This window comes from Natator depressus, chromosome 2, assembly GCF_965152275.1.
Source record: "Natator depressus isolate rNatDep1 chromosome 2, rNatDep2.hap1, whole genome shotgun sequence".
In the NCBI taxonomy this organism is placed as follows: domain Eukaryota; kingdom Metazoa; phylum Chordata; order Testudines; family Cheloniidae; genus Natator; species Natator depressus.
Genome location: NC_134235.1, coordinates 218,269,893 through 218,293,098, shown reverse-complemented (window position 1 = coordinate 218,293,098; position 23,206 = coordinate 218,269,893). Strand labels below are relative to the sequence as shown.

The 23,206-nt window shown below is 39.5% G+C and overlaps 1 protein-coding gene across 3 annotated transcripts in view; it reads left to right on the top strand.

Annotated features, from left to right (window-relative positions):
• The window catches only part of VPS50 (VPS50 subunit of EARP/GARPII complex), a 193,960-nt gene that overhangs the window by 39,573 nt on the left and 131,181 nt on the right, over positions 1-23,206 (top strand). For all 3 annotated transcript variants that reach the window (XM_074945916.1, XM_074945917.1, XM_074945918.1), the window contains exons 5-10: positions 3,456-3,509; positions 8,082-8,152; positions 8,612-8,729; positions 8,817-8,852; positions 12,212-12,294; positions 21,681-21,723. In XM_074945916.1, the coding sequence (XP_074802017.1) occupies positions 3,456-3,509; positions 8,082-8,152; positions 8,612-8,729; positions 8,817-8,852; positions 12,212-12,294; positions 21,681-21,723 (405 nt within the window). The remainder of the gene's footprint in view (positions 1-3,455; positions 3,510-8,081; positions 8,153-8,611; positions 8,730-8,816; positions 8,853-12,211; positions 12,295-21,680; positions 21,724-23,206) is intronic.

Below are 23,206 nucleotides of genomic sequence, written 5' to 3'. Positions count from 1 at the left end.
AAAAAAAACAAAAAGCTTGAGAGGTGGGGGTAGACTCTAGCACAGACTAGCACAGACAGGTGCTTGGCACAGTTGCTCTAGCTATGGGTATTAGAAGTCTTCTGTTTTTAGCACTACAGACAAATTCTGAGGAAGAAATACACTCCTTTCACCCCCAGACCTTACCAATGCGGTGGTGGTTACACTGGTGAATGAAACTCTTGGTAACTGAACCAATAGAATAGCACCAGTGTATCTTTCCTGCTTAAAGGTATGGATCAGTTCAGAACAAGGGTCTGCAAGCATAGGTGCACCCACCGTCAGCCAGCTCCCCCTTTCCCCCCCCAGCACCTCCCACCCACCGGCAGCCCTGCCGATCAACTCCTCCGACTCCTTCCCAGTGCCTCCTGCCTGCCACGATTAGCTGTTCTGTGGCATGCAGGAGGCATTGGGGGATGAGGGGGAGGAGTGGGGACAGGGTGCACTCAGGGGAGGGGATGGAAATGGGCAGGAAGAGGCCTGGTAGGGCCAAGCACCCCCGAGGAAAGGAGGAAGCTGGCACCTGTGTCTGCAAGGATAGATGGGAGGGAGAGGCTGGATGGGCAAGAAAAAATGACTTGCACAGAGGAACTAGGGAAGTTTTTTTTTGTTTTGTTTTGTTTTTAAGTGGGTGGGGAAGTACATCACCAGAATGAACCTGAAGAGAAGAGACAATTGCCAACACTCAAGACCCAGAGATCGTACAGAATCATATCCAGATTGATCTGGGGAGATTCCGTCAGACACCTTTTACAAGGGGGCCATAGCAATTGTAGACAATACAATAGTTACCTCTTTTAGCTGCCCAGTTTCCGCATTTTGAATGAAAGTACAAGGCAGTGATAGTTACTGTGATGGTACTGTGATTCCCCCTTGTTACCCCCTGCTTCCAGTGAGAGGGAGTCTTTTTGTGGTGGCTGGGAGTCAGCTCTCTAACAGCACTACCCTTTCAGCCACTCAAATGCTCTCCTCTTGGCTATGCCAGCCCTTCCTTCATCAGGCAGATTAACAATAGGTGCACCTCAATTCCCAAGTCCTTTTGAATCATTCCCCTGTGATATCCAGCCCCTGACATTGGCTATTCACAAAAATTCCAGATCCTCTGCACCTAGAGGTGAAGTGTTCCAAGTTTTGTCATAAACCACCGCTCTTGTAAACCATGTAGCACTTGCGAGCCCTTAAAATAAAACAAAAAGTAGGTTATTTAAGGACTAAAGATTTAACTAGAAGTGAAAGTGATAGAAATGATGGGTTACAACACAAAACAAAATAATGAAACCTGAACCTGGGTTTACACATATCAATAGTCACGTTTTCTATATAATAAAGTAGGCTATCCCTTCAAAATTCGGTCTGTTGCAGAGTTGGCTGGTTTCACAAGAATTAAGGTCCATGAAAGCCCCCTGCCCCCCCCACCCCCTTTTTTTAGGGATTTACTCCATGAATGGATAGAGTGGCTTCACTCTACACTCTTGTACTTGAAACAGTTGTTTGTTTCAATTCATAGCCAGGGTGATCTCCTGTCTGCTGTTATGTTCCTTGTCACCTCCAACTGCTTTTGGTCATTGGGAATTGCCTGTGATGGTTTTCCATTGACTGTTCTGGGATGTGGCAAGAGTAGACAAAAGAACCTTGAATTACCTTGTCAGTTGACTAAGGAGGGGTGACAACTCCATCTTGCTTGAATGGGTCATCACCAAGATATCTTAGATCCTGGTGTCTAATTTCTACTGCAAGTCCATAAACCATACTTTCAATATAAATGTTATTCCTTAAGTATTACCTATGTTGGGGGGGAGGGATAGCTCAGTGGTTTGCACACTGGCCTGCTAAACCCAGGGTTGTGAGTTCAATCCTTGAGGGGGCCATTTAGGGATCTGGGGCACAAATTGGGGATTGGTCCTGCTTTGAGCAGGGGGTTGGACTAGATGACCTCCTGAGGTCCCTTCCAACCCTGATATTCTATGATTCTATGTACATCTTGCAATGACTATGAATCTTGACAATTTATGAGCTTTCTGTAGTTACCTTACAAGTTACTCTTTGTGGATAAATATCCTGTAGGACATTTGTTTAGTGCAGTTAGTTTGTCAGGTCTGAGATGAGAATTTGTTGCCAAGAACAGGGTACCCTTTGCCAAGGGCTCTCCATTTCACAGATACAAACTGGGAGAGATAAAGAACAAACTGGTAATTCCCTGATCCTGTAAAAGAGAACTACATTGTCAGGCACATGACATACATTCTGCAGGGCAATCAAGGAAGCATATCTGTATTATGATTGTTGGACTGATTTTTGTGTGTGTATGTGGGGGAATACATAAAGATGTGTGACACTCCTGTACCGCTTGCCCAGATTGCCAGTTGATGGTACCAAAGACATCTTGCCAGACTCTTACTGTCCTTCTTATACTGGTTGTGTTTCAGAAGAATAGGGATTGAGCTGGTATGGCCACTGGAGGATTGCCACAGGAAATGCTGATTGACCAGGGTTCCAGCTTCACATCCTGGTTAACAATGCAGGTGTGCAACCTGTTTCACATAAAGAACCTCTTCATCTTCATTTCTCCTCAGCAAACAAGATGGATGAGCTGGTTGACTGCTTCAGCCAGACTCTCCTCTGATTCCCATCTCTGGAGAGAAGTGCTTAAGAACAACATAAATCATTCCCTCATTTCAGGTGCTGAGCCTGTGTCTCCTTAAACATCCCTAACCCTTGCTGGAAGAAAACTGTTTTGAACCTGGAAATGTTACATGATTTTCATAAATTACTGATGTCTTATTTGGTATTTTTTTCATTGTTCACCCTCTCTTATGTGTATGTACACTGAAAAGATGTTTGTTTTTTTAAATTTAATATAGAGTGTAATTCTCAGAGTAGAATAGCCCTTCATTTACAATTTAATTCAGAGCAGTGAAAAACATAATTTAAAATGCTTATGTTTTGCACACCAACAGAAAACTTAAATTGATTTTGCCATGCACAGGATGATTATAAACTAGCATAAATTATATATAATATGGTAGCTGTATGAAAGGAAAGTTTCCTTTGTTGTTTGTTTAGTCTCCAGTGTAGGTGATTAATTTGTAATTGCACACTAATAACATGGAAAACAGAATATATCAGGCTCCAGTGCTCCATATCTTTTCTATTTTTACTCAAGTATGCTCTTTAGCTGGTAAAGGGCTAAAAGGTTAATTTGAAAACATCTACTAATTCCCAAATGGGAGCTGTAAACATACGCCTGTTTTTACTTGCAGGAGAAGTGTGGTCATTATCTTAGAACGTTTACTTCTTTCTTGGCATGTGTATTTAGTCAATGAATGATTCAGAATGTTAAGAATTACAGGAAATCTTCAGAGTTCTTAATGCAGATCTTTCAGCATAGAGATTGGATACTTCCCAGATACCTCACATGTAATATTTTCCCCTTCAAGGTATCTAAAAAGGTTGCAGACTTGATTCTTGAAAAGCAGCCTGCATATGTTAAGGTAAGATAATGAACTTATGTATTTATATTGTAAATGCCTTCTGTGAATTATTAAATCACACCAGCTAATGTTACTGTAATTCAACTTGATCTGTTTTTCAGGCACAACTGTTGATCATTCAACTTGTCAGTGGGAGAGTGTAGTCTTTAAATTCTTATATTCTGTGGCTGTTTTACTTAAGTCATGTTGATACCCATCATCAGTGCACTTAGATGCTTAAATCAATATAGTAATCCATTCCAAATCAACCCTATTTAAAAAAAAAAAAGGCAAAATCAGTTAAAAGCCCTGTCAAAGAATACTGCTACTACTAATTACCAGAGGAATCAATGAATGTAACAAAAGGGCATTCCATCAGCTCAAACAAGCCTCTGAAGATGAAGCAAACTACTTGGTCAGTGGTTTTAAAAGCTTCCTATAGATCCAACAGATCTAGCATTGACTTTCCAATTGACAATCCAAAAGTAATTGTGTGGTGTGTCCAGTAGGAACTAAATTGTTACACTAAAGTCTAAAACAAGACTGATAGGAATCAAGGACACAAGACTGAGATGTCATGGGAGCTGCTCCAACATCATCATAATAAGATGTTCCAGAAATGGGAGGCTATAGATTAGGTAGCAGCCGGAGGGGGCTTGAGCAGGAGCCTCATTACTGTTTATGTTGAAGGATGGCTTGCACCTTGCTTCCATGAATAAGGCATTAACCATCCTCATCAGTAACAAATTCCAAACTTCCCACTGGTCTTTACCAACTCATGAGAAGTGTCCAACAGAGAAGTAAGTTGGACATGGCACTTCCAAGAGACTTCAATGAGCAAAACGGGGTTAAACCCTAGAGAAGATGATAGCGCTCTCTTATTCTGATAGTGCTCTCATGAGATTGGTCAGGTCCGTCAGGATCTGGTTCATCTTTTCCGCAAATCAAAGTGAGGATTCCCCAAAGAAACAAATTAGACCATGAGAGTCAAGGAAACTTGGATTCACCATTTTGCCAATCTAATGTAGATTCTAATGAGGCCCCCATCACAGTAGTATTGAAATATCCACATTCTGAAGAGTTGCACTGGATGAGGTTTTGCTGAAGCTGAGGGAGAGGACAACTAACCTTCTGTTCCCCAGTGTCAGAATAACCCATTCTCAGTCTTTGAGTTAGTGTATTGCCTTTGCTGCTGACACTTCAGCTTTCTTCCTTGTTGCTTCATCATTTGCAAAGCTTCTGTAAACTGTGGTGACTCTTGGGTAAGGCGTAAAGAGAGTGGGTATCTAGATTCTAGCCTGTCAATATTTCTTGATAAGACATTGTTATAGTATTACACTGAAGCACTGGTAGAATGTTCAAAGGCTGAGGGCCATAGTCAGTTGGAAGTGTCAGATGAGATAGGTCCATTAGTATCCTAGAGTGAAACATTAAAACAGTTTCTCCATCCTCACAGGAGTATGTCCCTAGCCTGACTTTTCTCTGGAAGAGGAGGCGATCTGACAGTGACAAGTATTGTCTTTTCGTCCCAAAGTTAAAATCCAGAGAGTGAAACTATAATTACATGTGTTAAGGAAAACTACTATTAATTTATCCTCATCTGACACCTTATATGAAACAGAAGCATTTTCATTTAATAAAAAAATATTTTTTTAAAAAGAGGCTGTTTATGGACAATTGATGCAGACTGGCAAGGAGTTTCTGTTTTGGATCTTGTTTATTCTCTGTACACAACAGTTTCACTACTACAAACCCTTCCTCATCCATAATTCCATAATGTTCTTCCAATATCTTGTTAATTTTAAAATGGCTGCATTACCAAATGGGGTATTGTGCGCACACACATCATTAAAAGTAGGCATTCATTTCATATTACAGCAGCCTTTTAATGTGGCTTGAAATAGTACTATGTACGGATTTATACAAGAGTGCACAGTGCTTCAGTGGTTCCAAAGTGGTTCCAAAAATCTATCAGGCCAATAAGAGGCACTTTAAAAACTCCTTAGTTGTGTTAGTCAATAATCCTGTTTAAAAAGTCTGAGCATGTTAACTGCATAGCTAGGGCTCCTCAGGGGCTATTTTTGTCTCTGGATTCAATATCATGACTTTTAAAATAGGGTGTCCTATCCTGCAAATGTCCAAGAAAATCCTATCTGAGGGGCTGAGTGCTTGCATTCCCACTGACTCACCGGGATGTATTTAATAATTGTGTTCCGTACTTCATGATAATAGGTCATATTTAGCAGAAAATCCTATCCTTGCTTCCTCATCCTGCACAGGTTCCCCTGGAAGTGAGTGCATTTCCACTGCATGGTTGGGAGGAAGTCACAGAGGTGGTATGCATCCCCTGTATAAAGTAGGGTCCTGTTATGTGAGAACTTCCTGTGGGGACTAATGGGGAATAGACCGGGCCAGTGGATTTTCCATTCTGCAGATTCTCTGGTGTGTTCTCCCCTAGAAGAGGGGCACTTTTTACCCCCCCCCCCAAAAAAAAAAAAAAAAAAAAGGAGGACTGTTGCAGCTTCTGGGTTGAAGTGGCACTGCAGAGCCACTCCATATCTGGTTGAGGGAAGGGAGTACATCTGCCCAGCTTCTCAGTCTGGGTATTGGACTGAGGGTTTTGTCCCTAGGAACCGAATAGCTGCACTCCATCCCAGTCCCAATCTGAGTGTGTCCAAAGGATAAATTTTACTGAATTCAGACAGCCAGAAATATTTCAGTTGAATGCCATCTATTAGATTAGATTTATTATTAAATGCATTTCTGCATGAAAAAGGAAGTTATGACCCCCTGCAAAAGCCTTAGCTATTCAAAGCTTTTTTAAAGGGGAGATTGTTAGGTACAATGGGAAGCAATTTTTAATAGAATTTAAGCCATTGCTCAAACCAGGATCTAGTTTCTGACTTTTCTAAACCAAAGATCTTAGTAAGGAAAGAGAAAACTGTTTGTGTGAATGCAATAATATCTCACTTCCGTAGTATACCTTTGATTATTTTGAGCAGAAGATGGTGTTAGAATGACCTAGGTTTTAAACTGGATTTAACTAGTAAGTTAGACCAGGTCAGATTTTAAAATTAAATCAGATTTTGTGTTGTAGAATTTTAAAGTAGAGGCCATGCCCTTCTCTATGTTTGGAAAGTACCTGACACATTTTGAAATACAGTGCTGTCGTGGTGTATGCACACCCTATCTCTCTTTGGGGTAGATCATGGGTGTGGTGTCACCACGGTTACAGTTTACCAGACTGTCCTTGGACTCAAGACTGTGTGGCTCAATGGCCAGAGTCAGTATGGCTGCCCTTGGATTCAGGACTCCACGGCCTAATGGCCAGAGTCAGGGGCCACCACCTGGGGTGGGGGAAAACGATGGCTGGGGTACTGGGCCCTTCCTGCCACCTAGTCAGCAGGGATCCTACTGCAACATGTTGACTTTGCTCCAGTTGCGTTACAACTTGCTCCCCACCTGGGGCCACTTCCTACCCTGTCTCCTGAAGCTGTGGTCCATATGTTGACTGGGTCTCTGCTCCTTGGCACAGGCAGGTCCCTGGGACTCCGACTCCAGTTGGTTGGCTGTAGGCAACAGGTCTCCTATCTGGTTCTTGGGATCCCTGTCTCCTGCAGTCAGTGGCTGTAGTGGCTCCTGGTTTGGAGCCTCCACCAAGTGTCCTTCCTCCTTGGTGTTCAACCGAGACTGAACTAGTCTGCTCCCTTTTATACTGGAACAGCAGTTGGAGCATGCCCAGCATGGTCTGGTGGGGGCGGGACTTCCTCTGCCCATAACGTGGCATTAATCCTTGTCTAGTGCACACCCTGTCACAAGTGCAATATACATTTTTAAAATGTTCAGTTTTTCTTGTATATAGGGTGTGTGCAAACCTTTCTATGACGTATTGCCAAATAATGAGAAACTAATAGCTGTTTAAAATCCCTGGTGATTATTTTTTAAGAGCCCAAAAATATCTTAGGAATTTAAAAAAATAATTTAAAGCTGCATTCCTTGCCCTGAAGAGGTCACAGTCTAAATTCAGCAGGTCACAATTAAGGGTCATTGCAAAGTGATATGTACTGAATTGCTCGTGAATACCCAAATATTGTGAAACAAAATGTTTTGTACAGCATATTTGCCTGCTTTGCCAATATCTGGTTTATTAATGCAAATTAAACTTTGTGCGTGTGCCTGAAGCTTTTATCATTCCATTAGGCTGAATTTCATTAATGGCAATAAGAATATTCTTGTGCTAATGTTGCAATATATAAATAAAGCAAAAGTATTTTTATGTTGTTTCCAACTTCAGTAAAAATGGATTCCAAATCTGTTCTGAAGATGCTTGTTTTTTTGTGGGCGACTGTAAAAGTGTTTCTGCAGAACCTCTAAATTGTCTTATTTCCCTTTATGGAAACTCTAACATCACATTATGCCATCAGTGCTTTGGCCTTTACTGATTAGGTGATTGAAATATATTTTAGCTTGAGAAATGTGGGAGTAGATTATAGGTTTATGTAAATTACTTTGAGATTGGTGAGAGCATCTGATTTGTTTTACACAAAATGCATAATTCTTGGACGAGTAAATTGAAATATTGCTTCTCTGTAGGAACTTGAACGAGTTACATCTTTACAAACTGGTCTTCAGTTAGCTGCAGTCATTTGCACAAATGGAAGAAGGTATGGTACATACTGAGTGACACACTTGTCTGCTGTTCAGAGATTGAAAGGGAATAAAATGGTTTAAAAACAAAATTACTCTCCCCCCTCCCAAAAAGAAATCCCTTCATTTGCTTTAATATGAACTAATGATTACTTTTATTAGAACTATATCCTATTTTTGATGTAGGTACTAACACAAAATTACTAGTCACTTCCTGTACTTAAGTCCAAAGTGTGAACTGAAAGTTCTGCCTCCTATTGGAATGGACCATTGACCTAAAAACAAACTCCAGATAAAGGATACCTGCACCTTTCTAATTTCTCTTTGGTGTTACTGTAATTGCTGAATTTCACTAGCAGTGGTGGCCATTCAGTGTTTCTAATGTGCATTGAGACCTACCTGTTAGACTATTTGCTGTAAAATTCTTTATTTTGCATATTCGCTAAGACTATTCTGTGCATTGTTAACTTCTACAGGCACCTGAATATTGCAAAGGAAGGTTTTACTCAAGCTAGTTTGGGACTTCTTGCAAATCAAAGAAAACGACAGTTGCTGATTGGACTGCTGAAGTCTCTGAGAACAATAAAAACACTGGTATGTGCAGATTTTTTTAATGGTAAAATATATTTTTCTTAATTATATAGTTTTCTTATGTCTCTTTTTTTTTCTGTCAATTTTTAGCAAAGAACTGATGTACGTTTAAGTGAAATGTTGGAGGTAAGTTTACTTCAAACTATTTTATGGTTATTGTAGATGGGAATACGTTTGTTTCCATCCTTTTTAGTTCTTCCACTCTTATTTCCTAACACAGAGGACAGTTTAAAAAAAAAAAAAGAAAGGAAGAAAAAAAAGGGCAAATAAAATGATTTACCAGAAATTTTGCTTTTTAATGTCAGCAATACTGTGTATGGGGCACTAACTGCTAATCTACTGGAAGATGCCTGCTATTCTGTTCAAGGCTCCAGTTCTGCCACTGGATCCACATGGGCAGAGCCTTGTAAACATGTGGATCTGAGGGGTTGAGGCTCTAATTAGTACAATAAGGGTTCTGTTAGGTCTGTCTTGTTTATATGTGTCTATCCTTTCTGACACCAGTGTTTTAAAGCAGGATGTGCTTTTACTGGGAGGACAAACAGAGGGTGAGGTTTATCTGGTTGCATGTTAGCAGATATTTCTAGTACAGGCAAAGGAAAATATATCAGCATGTAACTACCCAAGATTATGTACTGTACAGGCTCACTACAGAAGCGTCTGTCAGACCACAATGGATAGGAATAGATTGACTATGTGACATTCAGCTGTCTTTTTTACCCCCTTCCCCTGAATAGTAGGACAGCCTTGCTGCTGTAAGATCTGCTCCCACAGTGGATGGGGGCAGATAGCAGAGTGGGAGAAAGCTCAAGATTCCAGGATGTATGCACGTTTTGAGAGTTCTATTAATTTTTTTTATATCGTTTAACTTGCAACATGGAGAAATTGGGCTTTCAGGAGGGATTTGAATGAGGAGAGGTTCTGGCTTGGTGAACAGAGCTGGGGAGGGCCTTTAATTCAGAGCATGGAGGATTGTTTAGATGAGTGGAAAATGAAAAGAGGGTGTCATTTGTAGAATGGAGTGGGTAAGAGGATTGCAATAGGAGACAGTTGCAGAGAGGCAAGTGCTGCAGTGCCGGGCCAGCTGCGCCTTTGTCCCCTCTCAGGTTTTTCTGAGTGCACCCTGTGAGGTGACAGGCCCTGCACCTTCACCTGTCTCGGCGTGGAATTCTACAGTTCTCTGACTCTCATAGTGGGTCCCCAGAGTAGAGCACTCTGTATAACAACCATGATTGCTCAGCAGGTCTGGCTGGGTTTGGCACCTGCAAATCTTTGCTTTTAGAGATGTGACTGGTGGTGAATACAGTGACGCAACACAGCCTTCCTAAATCAAAACATCATTTAATCTCAACAGTGGGAACAAAGCAAACACACCAGCCTCTGGGGACTGGGCTTTAGTTTGCCTCCTTCAGTCTTTGCCTTCGCTCCCTTCTCCTTCAGGGTCCATTTGTTTTATCCACCGCAAAGTTCTTTGTTTCAATTTTTCCCACCTGGATTATCCCTCCAGTTTTTACAAGCTGTTGAACTCAATATGGGTAGAGGTAAAACTTCAGAGCTAATGGCAGTTTACCTTTAAGTATTGGTTAACTGGGGTATCTGAAGCAATGGTCCACTTTTCCATGTACCTGCATTGGCTCCTGCTTGAATTAACCCCTTATTTTTATTCAGTAAACCTTCACAGTAGGCGTGGAATGTAAAGAATCAGCTATCTGAAATTCCTGCATGGGCCTGCTGAAAAGTCACTGAGCACTTTTTAAATCCTCTTATTCCAAGAAAGGAATTTCTGTCCCCAACAAATGTCAGTAAACGTTAGTACAGACACTGAAGCTTTGAAAGGAATTCATTTATCAAAATACGAAGTCTTGCACTCATTACCCTGGCATACCGTGAGAAAAAATTACTTGGATTTTCTTTACTCTGGATGCAAGGATATGTGCCCAGCAAGTATAACTGTGATAGAATCAGGTTACCATCTCTGGTGCTCAAGGAGAGTGTTTTGAGCAAAAGATATTTCATAAGCATTACTAAAAGAGGTCAGCCTTGTGAAAGACTATGCTGTATTGCTCCCAAACTTGGAGATTGTTGCCTTGTGGCATTGCAAGGACTGATTATATAACTTAGATTTGTCTGACCTATGGTATGATCTAACGTGCACATATGACATGGCAGAATTATTTTATTTGTGAGTTGGAATGTTCCATTGCTTTTGACAATTCTGTTCTTTTCCCCTTAGATTGTCCCCTTTTCATTGTACCAGTGTCTTTGAACCGTATACTTTGTGATTTTTTCTTGTTTTGCATCTCCTCATGCATGTTTTCATGTATGGTGTTTAATGTATAACGTTTGCAAAAACAAATAAGTGAAGTGGGTGTCAGTCTACTGAATTTGCATGTTTATATTTTGAAAAAAGAGTTTGCAGCTTCTGAATTTTGAGGGTTTAAAATAAATCTGAGGGCTCTGTGTAGGAAACATGAAAATATAGAACTATATTCAGACACGTTATAAGCTTTGGAATTGTGCCTACATGGAGAGTTCTGAATCTGACCCATAAGGCCAAATTCATGAGTAAAATGGCGTAATTTAAACATAAGTGGGCCAGATTCACAGCTGGTCAATTGTATATTTAAGTCAATGAATTTACAACATTTGAGTATCTGGCTCAAGTAAGTGGGAATAATGGAGACTAAATTGTTGTAATAGATGTGAGGAGTATTTACTTTTACTTTTGTTGTTTGGGACCTACTTTTACTTGCTTTTGTTGCTACATCCTTCTATTCTGGCCATTTTGCATGTGAATTGCATGACTTTAGAGTTCCATCAGGCTTAGTGGGCCAAATTTAGAGGTGACATATAGAGCACTGTAAATTGGTCTAAGCTGATCAACGACTGGAAAGTATAATAGATTACATAAATTTAGACTTCTTCTAGACTCACCTCTGAATTTATTCCATAGTGTTTTAAGGGTTCCAGTCAAAGTACTGCTTATATATATATTTTTACTCTATGGCACTGAATAGCTTACTTCATCTAAGTATAGCAGTTTTTAAAAGATGATTGGGATACTGATCTTATAAGTGTCCTGTCCTTCTGTTATAGTGGTTATGAATAGTCGAACGTACATTTTTTGTAGCTAAATTTGAGCCTGCAGAAGAATGTAGCTGCAAATCGGTATTCTGAAATAGTATCTGATAACAAATGGTTTATACGTTGTCCTTTTGCATTTTTCATTCATAGTCAGTGGCTTTGCATTTAAGTTTTGTGATGCTCATGATATATAAAGGGTGTAATCATTAGAGGGAAAAAAGCAGACTCTGGTGTAATATATTAAGAAAACATTCCTCTTCTCACAGATAGCATACTTACCACAGATCTCTTTTAGCATTTTTTTCCCCCATATGGTTCCATTTAATTTTAGTCTAAAAATGTATGTTGCAATATTTGCTTCAAAAGTTACATTAGTTATCTATATTGCATTTTTTCCTAAGGAGGAGGACTATCCAGGAGCTATTCAATTGTGCTTGGAATGCCAGAAAGCAGCCAGTACTTTCAAACACTACAGTTGTATAAGGTAAGGTTATGCTTTGTTACTAAGGAGGTTCCAGCTTTCAGCTTGTATGCAGTGTTTTGGAGAATATAAAATGTCACCAAAGTGATGTGGCTGTGAAAAAGCAAAGGTGATCCTAGGATATAGCAGGTGAGAATTTCCAGTAGAAATAGGGAAGTATTAATGCCATTGTACAAGGCACTGTCAAGACCTCATCTGGAATACTCCTGTGCAATTTTGGTCATCCATGTTCAAAAAAGATGAATTCAAACTAGAACAGGTATGGAGAAGGGCTACAAAGATAATCAGGCCAATGGAAGGCCTGTCTTACGAGAAGAGACTAAAAGAGCTGGGCTAGTTTAGCCTAGCAAAAGGAAGGCTGATGTGGGAATATGATTAAGCTCTCTAAATACATCAAGGGGGTGAACACCAGGTAAGGAGAAGAGCTATTTCAGTTGTAAGAGAGTGTTGGCACAAGAACAAATGGGTATAAACTGGCCATGAATATATTTAGGCTGGATATTAGTAGAGGATTCCTAACCATCAGAGGTGAGAGGTCTGAAACATCCTGCCAATAGGAGTATTGGGAGCAAATAACCTAACTAGTTTTAAGATGGATCTTGATAGATTTGTTAACTGGATTATATGGCAGGTTTGCCTGTGGTAGGACTGGACTTGATGACTCAGGAGATTCCTTTCAGTCCTGTGTCCCTATATTTGCTAATGTTGGCTAATTGGTGTCAATTAAATTGCAGCACGGTCCTTCAGTATCTGGTTAGAAAGGACAAGTAATACAAAGACAATTTTATGATTCAGTTAATTACACTTTTTAAACTATCAGCAGTGATTTTTTTCAAGTAATGAAAATGCCAAGGGATTCTAACCTTTCATGAGCTGCACATTGATTGGTCTGTCAGCATTTTATCCAGTTGTTGTGATTTGTAGATGTTAGGACCTGAAGACCCCAGCTGAGACTGAGACTCTGTACAAACACATAGTAAGAGGCTGGTTCCTACCACAAAGAGTCTACAATCTTAATAGATGAAACAGATGAAGGACTGGAGAGGAAACAGGCACAGAGAGGTGAAGTGTCTTGGCCAAAGTCACGTAGCAGTGCAGTGCCAGAGACTCCTGAGTCCTACCCCAGTGCCCTGTTCACTACAACACACTGTAGTGTGCCTCATGCTCATGTTCTTTTGGGGAACATAGGACACTGAATGACTAAAGTTTTTTGTGCTACAGCATTTCTGAAAAAGTGTTTAAAAAAAATTTTGAATTAGAAACTATGAGTGAAATTCTGGCACCATTAATATCAGAGGGAGTTTTGCCATGGACTTCAATCAGGCCAGGATTTATTAAAATAAATGCTCTGGCTTCTTTCCTCTCCCACATTCCTCCCCTCCCCTCACCTCCCCCTGCCCATATATGGGGATTATTGCAGTACTGAAGTAATTATGAGTAATTCTTGACTTCAGTTGGAGTTCTGCATTTAGAATGGCTGTAGCTTCTGGTCCTGAATGTGCAAAGAAGCCAAAGTATGTAACATTACAGATTTTAATTTGGTAATTCATTGCTGTGTGTGTTTGCAGCTTCAGGGTTTAGAAACGACTGGACAGGTCTGTCTAGATTTTATAAAATGAATATAATATATATTTAAAGAGAATTTCATAAGCTCTTGCCTAAATCAGTTGGAAGTACTTCAGAAAGCAGCCATTAGAAATTCCATGTACAATAGTCTAAGTTCCTTATCCATGATCATTTGTGCCTCCACTTGGATTTGTAGTGCTCATATTCCTTCTCTGACTCTTGAGTACAAGCTAACTTCATTTCTACCTTCTCATTCATGGTGGAGGTGAGGGCAACATGGGCCAATCTTTACCACAGAAGCCTCCTCTATATAGTAATGAGCACAGTGTCACCTTTCATTGGGAAAGATATTTTTGAACAGTTGCCAGGACTGCTTCAGTATTCAAACATCTTGAAAACTGTGTTCAGCACCCATCCTGCAAAAAACGTAGCACCTCAACGATGAAATACTTTGCTTGATATTGATCTTCCATTAGTTGAGAGGTTACTTTCTCCCTTTACCCAGTGTCCTGCATAGTAGTGATGTTTGTTATTCACCAAACTGTCTATATCTTTAATATTTTCCACACTCCCTTTTGAAACAACAAATCTGATTTGTATTACAAACCACCTAATCTTTTTTTAAGTGGGGAAAAATTGGGAGATTTCTTATAAATATTTATGAAGACGGTTTATTAAACTGCTAAAATATTTGTTCATTTGACATGCTTCCTTTGTTAATATTGAGAGAGTTAGGTTAATTAGACAGTGTTTTCTTGTTTAAAATTCACTTGGCATACAAATGATTTGAAAGTTGCTGGTGAGAAACCATTTAGCACTGAATTACTTTTCCCCTTTTCTATTTTCTAGAAGCTTTTGTCATTGCTGCAAAGTTTATCTTAAGTATGTAAAGCAAAAGTGCTGTAATTTAAATTGATATTAACTGTCACTTTATACATAATGGGTGACAAAGTTCAGCTGCAGAAGTCATATCATTATAAATCTGATACTATACTGAGAAAATTATGCTGTTGCTATCATTCTTAAAAGGTTCTCCTTATATGTTCTAAGGATAAAGTTTCTTTAAAGAAAGAGAATTTTTGTGTTGGATTAGCTTGGTAACAAAGGTTTAATGGCAGAAAAGATTAATGTACAGTTTGTATCTGGTAAAACCGCTTTTGAATTTTGGCCTGCACAGATTGAATAATCTTCCTTCTATTCTTAGAACATATTTACTTCTAAACTACTTATTCAACCCCCAGTCCCTGCCCACACTGAGCTATCCATTATGCTGCAGTTCCCTCAGTCAGCCAGGCATGCAGTCCTTTCTTCTCCAGCTCCAAGCAGTAACTAACTGCTGCTCTGTTCTGCAGGTCCTTTTAGATGGCCCTCCGGGCCCCTCATTGACTTCTAGCAGCCCCTCTGCTTCCTTGCAGCCACTCTAGGCCGCTTGGAGGACCTCTCCACTGCTCCTTTCCTGGGATTGGTGTGGCAGAATCCTGAGGTCTCCAGCAGGGGGCCTTTGGGCCTAGTCCACCCCATTACACACTCATTAAGATTTATATGGCTGTTGATTGACAAACCCCTTATTATTTATATGGATGTTGATTAAAAAACCCTTATAACATGTTTTGAGTAATTGCCTGGATAAAATGAATGTCATGAATTAATGTTTCTAAATTATGGTTAATAGCTTTTTATAAAATTCATCCAGTGTCATAGATTCATAGACTTTAAGGTCAGAAGGGCCCATCATGATCATCTAGTCTGACCTCCTGAACATTGCAGGCTACAGAATCTCACCCACCCACTCCTGTAATAGACTCATAACCTCTGTCTGAGTTCCTGAAATACTCAAATCATGTTTTAAAGACTTCATGTTACAGAGAATCCACCATTTACAGTAGTTTAAACCTGCATTCTGACCAAGAAATAATTTTATAATGTACATTTGGTTTAGAAAGTACGCTGATTTTTAAATAGATGCTATGTTCCTACAAATTCTCTAAAATTCTTGATTAAAGCAGCTTTTGCAATAACTCTTATTTCTTGGTCTGTCATGTACAGTGTACCAAAAGAAACATTACAGTACTTGCCTATTAATAATAGCTGCCAAATGGAGCAAACATATATTAATCTCAGATTTTTGGATAAAGCTATAAGAAAAATGGATTCAACAATATTCACATGTAATTCCACTGGTATATGTGGAAGGAGATGGAGGAAAGAAGTAGAAAGAGAAACCTGGAGGTTGTTAGATGTGTGTTTTCTAACGTTGTGGCAAAAGCTTTCAATTGTAACTCTCCCTTACTCTAAATCTGCCATGTTTGTGTGTGTGTGTGTAATTCATTGTTCTTGGTTTTTTAACTTCAGGATGGAAAACTTAAAAAACAAAACCTAACAAAACCCCAGCTTGTATTGTTTTTAATTTGGTTTAGTTTAATCCCATATACATAAAACTGCTTGTTCTGTTCTAAGAGCTATAACAGCGAAAAGAATTATCTGTTGAATGTAAAACAAGAACAACAACAAAATCTTTGTCCTGATCCTGCAAACATTTATGCACATGAATAATTTTATTCCAGTGAATAAAGTTCATACGTGCCTGTTTTCAGGATTAAAGCTCAAGCTTCTGTTGCATCTTAAAACAGTGGTGGTAAAAGAAAGGCCATGGAATGAATACTAGGGCTGTCCAGAAAATAATTCCATTTTGTGAAAAATGTGGAGCTTTAAAGACTTGTTTTTGTTCTAATGCAGAATGAAAATGAGACCTTTTAAACTTCATTTCCAAAAAGCTTGGGAGGTGGGAGACCCATGTTTCAGTCCCTGCCCTGCCTGATTCAGTGCAGGGATTTGAACATGATTCTTCCACATCCCCAGTGAGTGCCCTAACCACAAGGCTATTAGCTATTCTGGGGTGGGTTTCTTCCTCACATTCATTTTGATGAGAAATTCCATCCTGGACCTGAGAAAACCTTCCAGCCTAAATTTTCATGGTAATCGATACATTTCCGTTCAACACTTTGGTTTAGACAAAAATGACACTTTTGGACAGAAAAAAATTTGTTGAAATATTTTTGTTGAAATACAACTCACTGAAATCAACAGTACAGTCTCTCTCTTTTATTTTAAAAGTATTGCCCCTGGGAAATTGAGGCACTCCTGCCCATGTCATAGTCCAACTTGAATTTCAGATCAGTACTTTCTGCTGGCCACACACTGTATTAATAATACGAAAGGCTGTAGTCTGTTGTTTTTAAGCAAATTACTTGTAGTCTGTGGCCAAGCTGGCAGTTTAACTTTCAGTTGTGAAAAGTTTAAACGATCCCTGCCTTAACTATCCTGCTGTATCCTATATTTCTACCAAGGTAAACATTTCAGCTAATTTTCCTCAAAGTTGTCTCATGCATTTCTGGTAAAATAAATAATATTAATACATGGTTGAGTCAGAAATGGCATTGTAAAATATGCATAAAATACTTTTTAATAAATTGATGTTGTAATTCATAAATATAATGTCAGGTTGATAATGGTTTGCTTTCTTCAGGGAAAACCAATGATTTTTCAATGGAGTTTTTAGTATTGTGCATGAAAGTCAGGAAATACAGCTGAGACATAGCAACTATAATTCTGTCCCATTGGAGCTTTGTTTCAAAAGAACAGCCTTTAATATCAAGAGCAACATTTTCAAAGATGGGTATAATGGGGGTGCTGACAACAGGGCACCTATGATAGAATTTCCTGTAATAAGTGTACATATTTAAGGAAGGGCCGTGTGTGTGCTCGCGCGCAGCAGAGTTGTGTGCAGGTTTTCTGGTGGCTCAACTCTTGAGACCTGTTGGAACCTGTGCCTTTCAAATCTTAATGTTGGAAAACAATGTTTTTCATCTAATTTGAAAACAAAAGCAACAAAAACCCAAATTTGTCAGATTAAATTAATGCAGTGTTTCGATTTATCTGAAAGCTGTCGTGAACTCATCGAATCCTACTACTGTGTGATGTTCGGTTAATGTGTAAATAACTGATATTAACAAAATTACTTACCTTGTTGTGATGCTCCATGTGTGCACAGACTGCATATGAATTGGAGTCCTTTTTTTGAATGTTAATAGCTTTGCTGTTTTTAAGTCAAATTTCTTCCAATGTGTGAAAACTCTTTATATACTAATGGTAAGTGCTATTCTATGCCTCTAAGAGCTTTAAGCCACTTTGTGCCCTCCTTATGCGGGGCTTCTTTTCGATCAGGAGAGGCCCCCAAAGGAAATTATACAGCTTTGTGGCTACCTAAGTTAATGCAGTTTCCCTAATATGGCCCTCTGGCTTGCAAGGGGGTCCTTGGATGGCATCTTTATTGTGTCTGCAGTGGGGGAATCCTTCCTCGGTAGTATGCTGGTTTAGGAGTGCCTCTTTACTTGCTCTGGCCCTTTTATTTGGCATTAAGATGCTAGAGCGAGATGAGATTATCACCCTAAATATGTAAATGTTCCACACCCCCCCACCCCCCGAATGAACAAATCATTCTCTTATTTGAAGTGTTGTCACTTATGTCACACCTGGACAAACAGAGTAAAATAGCAGAGTAGGAGGCTGCTAAGCCTTCCCTCTTGGGGATATATATGTGTGTGTGTTTAGAGGGAGGATTGGTAACAGATGAGAAGTTGGAATTAGCAAAAATGAGAGACTTGCTGCATAGGAAAGTTTAGTAAATGCTCCTCCTGTGGTAAATTTCAGAGTAGCAGCCGTGTTAGTCTGTATCCGCAAAAATAAAAGGAGGACTTGTGGCACCTTAGAGACTAACAAATTTATTTGAGCATAAGCTTTCGTGAGCTACAGCTGAATGCATCTGATGAAGTGAGCTGTAGCTCACAAAAGCTTATGCTCAAATAAATTTGTTAGTCTCTAAGGTGCCACAAGTACTCCTTTTCTTCCTGTGGTAAGACAGTCCAGTCCAAGCTTTCCTTTCCTGGCTAGAATGCCGTACTTTTTAGCTGTTGTTTTGATGTGGTATCTGAAGTTGTAAACCCCAGCCTGTCTACTTCCCTGGAATCAGGTGGTGAGGAATGTACTGCTGCACTCCAGGTGACCCAAGCAGGCTACAGCAACATGCTTGCATGCTTTCCTTTTATCCCTCTTCTCTGTGCCCTCTTTGTTAAGCTGGTTGCCTCCCTTGTGTCCTTTTCCCATGCTATCTTCACACAACTCTCAATTGCTAAATCCCTTTCCTGATACTAACCCCCATGTCTTCTGCCTTTTCTAAGTCTCTTTTCAAAATCCAGTACTTTAATGAAGTTTATAAACTACACCCTCTTAAACATTTGAAATAAAATATAAGGAAAAATAATTGATACCCTTAAAGACTTCAGTCTCTCAAGTAATCACATTCTTATTCTGCTTTCCCTCATCTTTCTCTGTCCCTTGTTTTTTGTCTTAACTTAGGTTGTAACCTCTTTGGGGAAGGTACTTCATCTGTATTGCCAAGAATCATGCATAGCTATTGTACAGGAGAAGTGCTAAACAGTAAATATGTTCTCTTATCACTGGCCGGTGCCTTAAATCCAAAAGACCGGCTGTTCTAAAATTAAAAAGGCTGTTAAAGGCTTAGTTTGGTCAGCTCAGTTAGGTATGAAACCCCCCATCCTCTCCCTAAATTTTGAAAGAAAACAAGCAGGCTTATTCTGCATGTCTTCATTCGGAAGAGCACACAAAACACCAGAGCAGACATTTTTTCTGATTTACCCTCTCAGTCCATGTTTCACAATATTACTTACTTCCTGTGGACAAGAAACAGCTATGCATATCAGTACCCAAGGAAGATTCACCTGGATGGATGGAGAACTGTTCTTGTTAATCTCCCCTCCCTATTGAGGCTTCTTCCAAGCATATCACTGAGAAGGAAACTTGACAGATTCTTAAGAGGTCTTTTGAGGTTTTTTTTACTTCCTCTTGGCTTTCTGTACATTTACTGTACTATGCTAGATCATTTATTGAATATCGTTTACAACTGCTTTCTGCATCTGGCAGCTGAAAGTGCCCTGGGGAGTTATCACTTGATAGGTTCAAAGCATTTATATGTCTGATCACATTTCTCTAGAAGTTGTAGGATCAGCATTTGAGGATTTTGCCCTCAGAGGTTTTTGAGTTCTGGATAAAAGTAACTATGCCAGTTTACAAAGACCATGCAACCTTGGTGCTTTGGTCTTATGTAGATACATTATGAAATGCTGAAAGATTTTCTACTCCCTTTCTCTTCTACTTAAGAGACAGTCAAAGTACTTGATGCTGCTAAGATGTCCATCTGTCTCCCTCTGTTCTATTGGCTATGCTGATTGCAGCTTGCAGAGCTTTCTGGATGGAATATTGCACTGGAGGCTGGCTTGCCTAAAAAAATTAAATTTGTGACTCTCTTCTCTATTCTGACAGGTGCCTTTGGGGGAAACCCCATTAAGCAAGCTTTTACCAACCTGGCAGAAATATAGCTATTCTACATTGGCCACTCATGAGATGAGAATGGATGTTTGTTCATTGTCCATAGTCAGGAGGAGATTGCTCACCAGCTCAGCTAAAACTGTTTCCAGGGCACGCTGTATTCAAATGGAAACACTTCCTATTGCTGTTCAAATCCCGTCAAGTTAGAGAACAGCATTGTTCATGTGAAGAACAATTTTATTTTTTTTCTTGTAAAAAGATATTCCTCTGCATATGTCACTTTCTAAAGATACCCTATCCTTAATTGGTATCCGATGAAGTGAGCTGTAGCTCACGAAAGCTTATGCTCAAACAAATCTGTTAGTCTCTAAGGTGCCACAAGTACTCATTTTCTTTTTGCGGATACAACACAGCTACTATTCTGAAACCTATCCTTAATTGAGTATTTCAACATAACAGTTATCTTGTTTTCTGTTGGAACTATTTTACCTCTGTAGTATTTTTAATCAGAAATAATTTTTACTCTGTTAGCTCTACATTTTTCATGCTTAGTCTCTGCCAAAGATGAATTCTGTTAAATATTGTTAGTGCTTTTAAATAGTTAGTAATTTGCATGTTATAAATGTCAGATGTAGGGAATAGATGGGAATAGTTGACTTATACTTTCTCAACCTACAATAAAAGTTCTATGCAAATCGAAAGTGTGCATGTCTAAATGCATCTGTCTTCCCATTAAACTTTATATATCAGCATCTTCAGGCCCTGATCCCGTAATTTAGGGTGACCAGCTGTCCCATTTTTATAGGGACAGTCCTGTCCACCCCCCCCGCCCCATATAGGCGCTTATTACCCCCCACCCCCTGTCCCGTTTTTTCACAGGTGCTATCTGGTCACCCTACTGCAATTTGATCTGTGCCCGGGAACTTCTGTGCCCATTAATTTCATTGGGACTCTGTGTACGTGCAGGGGTTCACTTTTGCAGCTCAGATTGCAGGATTCAGCACTGTTAGCTCATAAGCTCCTGAAGCCAGAGGTGGTGGTGTGTGTGTCCTCTGTATCTGACACAGTGGAGTCCTGATCCTGATTGGAGTCTCTGGATACTATTGCAATATAAACGTGCTACAATAATTGCACTATTTTTTTCATTGCAAGTGCAAATACTAACTGATGCCAACCAGCTAAGCCAATGGAGTGTCTCTTCCATCATAACTATAGTGTTACTAGTGTAACTGCACTAAACTTTGCACTGTATTTAATGGCAGATGAATGGTTTTAGAAGGATAGCATGGATTATAATAGTGACATGATGTTACACAGACATACACTTTTTAGATCAACGATCTGCTGTGAAACATTACTGTGAGTTATTAGTTTGGTTTTAAACACAATGTAATACCAGGATTTTATTTTCTTACTAGTGAATTGAATTCAAAACTGCAAGACACTTTGGAACAAATAGAGGTAAGAATTAGTGTTTGGATTTTTATAATATGTGAATATTTTTACATTTCAAAGTTTATTGTGACTTCCTAATTCAAATATTTTGGCATTAGCAGTTATTGTACATAAGAATTACTTTAAAATGTTGTCTCTGTAATGCTTTAGACATTGTAGTTCATATGGAATTGTGTGCACAGAGTTAAACTCACAGTAGTATGATAGCTATACTTGTGGGCCCTATGTTTAATTAAAGTTTATGCCAGCATTTAATTTTAAAGCAGTCAGAAAGGAATGGAGTTTATCTGGAATATGGCATTCTATATACTTTGTGGAAAGTCAGGTTTGTGAGTAGATTAGAAGTAGCTGTAGTATTTTTTTTTAAAAAGTTTTCCTCATGGTCCTTTTTATTTTTCACTTCAGTCTAATTAAAACCTCTACACAACTTTCCTTTTTTTTCCCCTTCTAGTGATAGGTTTCTCCTCCATGGTCTCATTCTGTGTGGGAATGATTAAAATACTTGTTGGATTAATGTTGCTTTTATTTTTCCCTTTTAACACAGGCTAGGCATTTTTTTTTTTTTCACTCAGATTTCACATTCCCACTTCTCTTTCATTGATTCACGGTTTCTGATTCCTACCTGACAAGATTCTTATTAGCAACGAACTTTTCATCTTGTGATAATCCGACTGAACAGATTTTGAATTAATTTGCTGAAAGGGCTGCATGCACCTCTACATCCTCCCTCACTGCTCTGTAAAGTAAATCCTGCCTTGTATTAAATTCTGCTGAAGCAGCAGCAATTTACAGGTAGTTCATGTTAACACTCAAGCTCTTGATTGTTCAGGATACACAGGTGACTGAGAGACAGACACTGGAATGGATTTTAACTGGTAGACTTCAGTAGCTTAACAGTGGGTAGGGATGGTATATGCTCACCCATCTCTCATACCAGGCATTTAACTGAGTCCTGTGTGGGGTTACTAAGCTCTTACCAAATCACCGGTAACTTGCGGTGGACCTCTTTGCCTATCCCCGACACCCAGGACTCAGCTCACTTCTGAGTCCTCTAACTCAGGTGGGCAGAGACGAGTACCAAGAGAGACCTTTGTCTTCAAAGATTTCAGGCTTCTCTTCCTCCTTACTGGTGCAGGGTCTACCAGTGAAATTTCAGGTCTCATTTATCTGTGGGAGCTGGCCCTTTTAGCCTTTATCCACATTGGATAGTGGCCACAAGTTGCAACAGACTGCACATTTCTATATTCCCTTAATATTAGAATTCCGAATCCTAGTTGTCTTTACCCCACCAGTGCTTCCACAATGCTGTGAGGAAGGTGAAAACCCATTGGACCTTAGCCAGTTTGGCCCAGTGAAAGAAAATCCTTTCCTCATCCCCCAAAACCAGGCAATTGGTCATACCCACAGTATTCTGGAAACACAGCTCACTATCTAGAACTACAGGGAGGGAAGGCAGGACAGCTGAAGAGGCAAAAGGCATCAGCAGTCT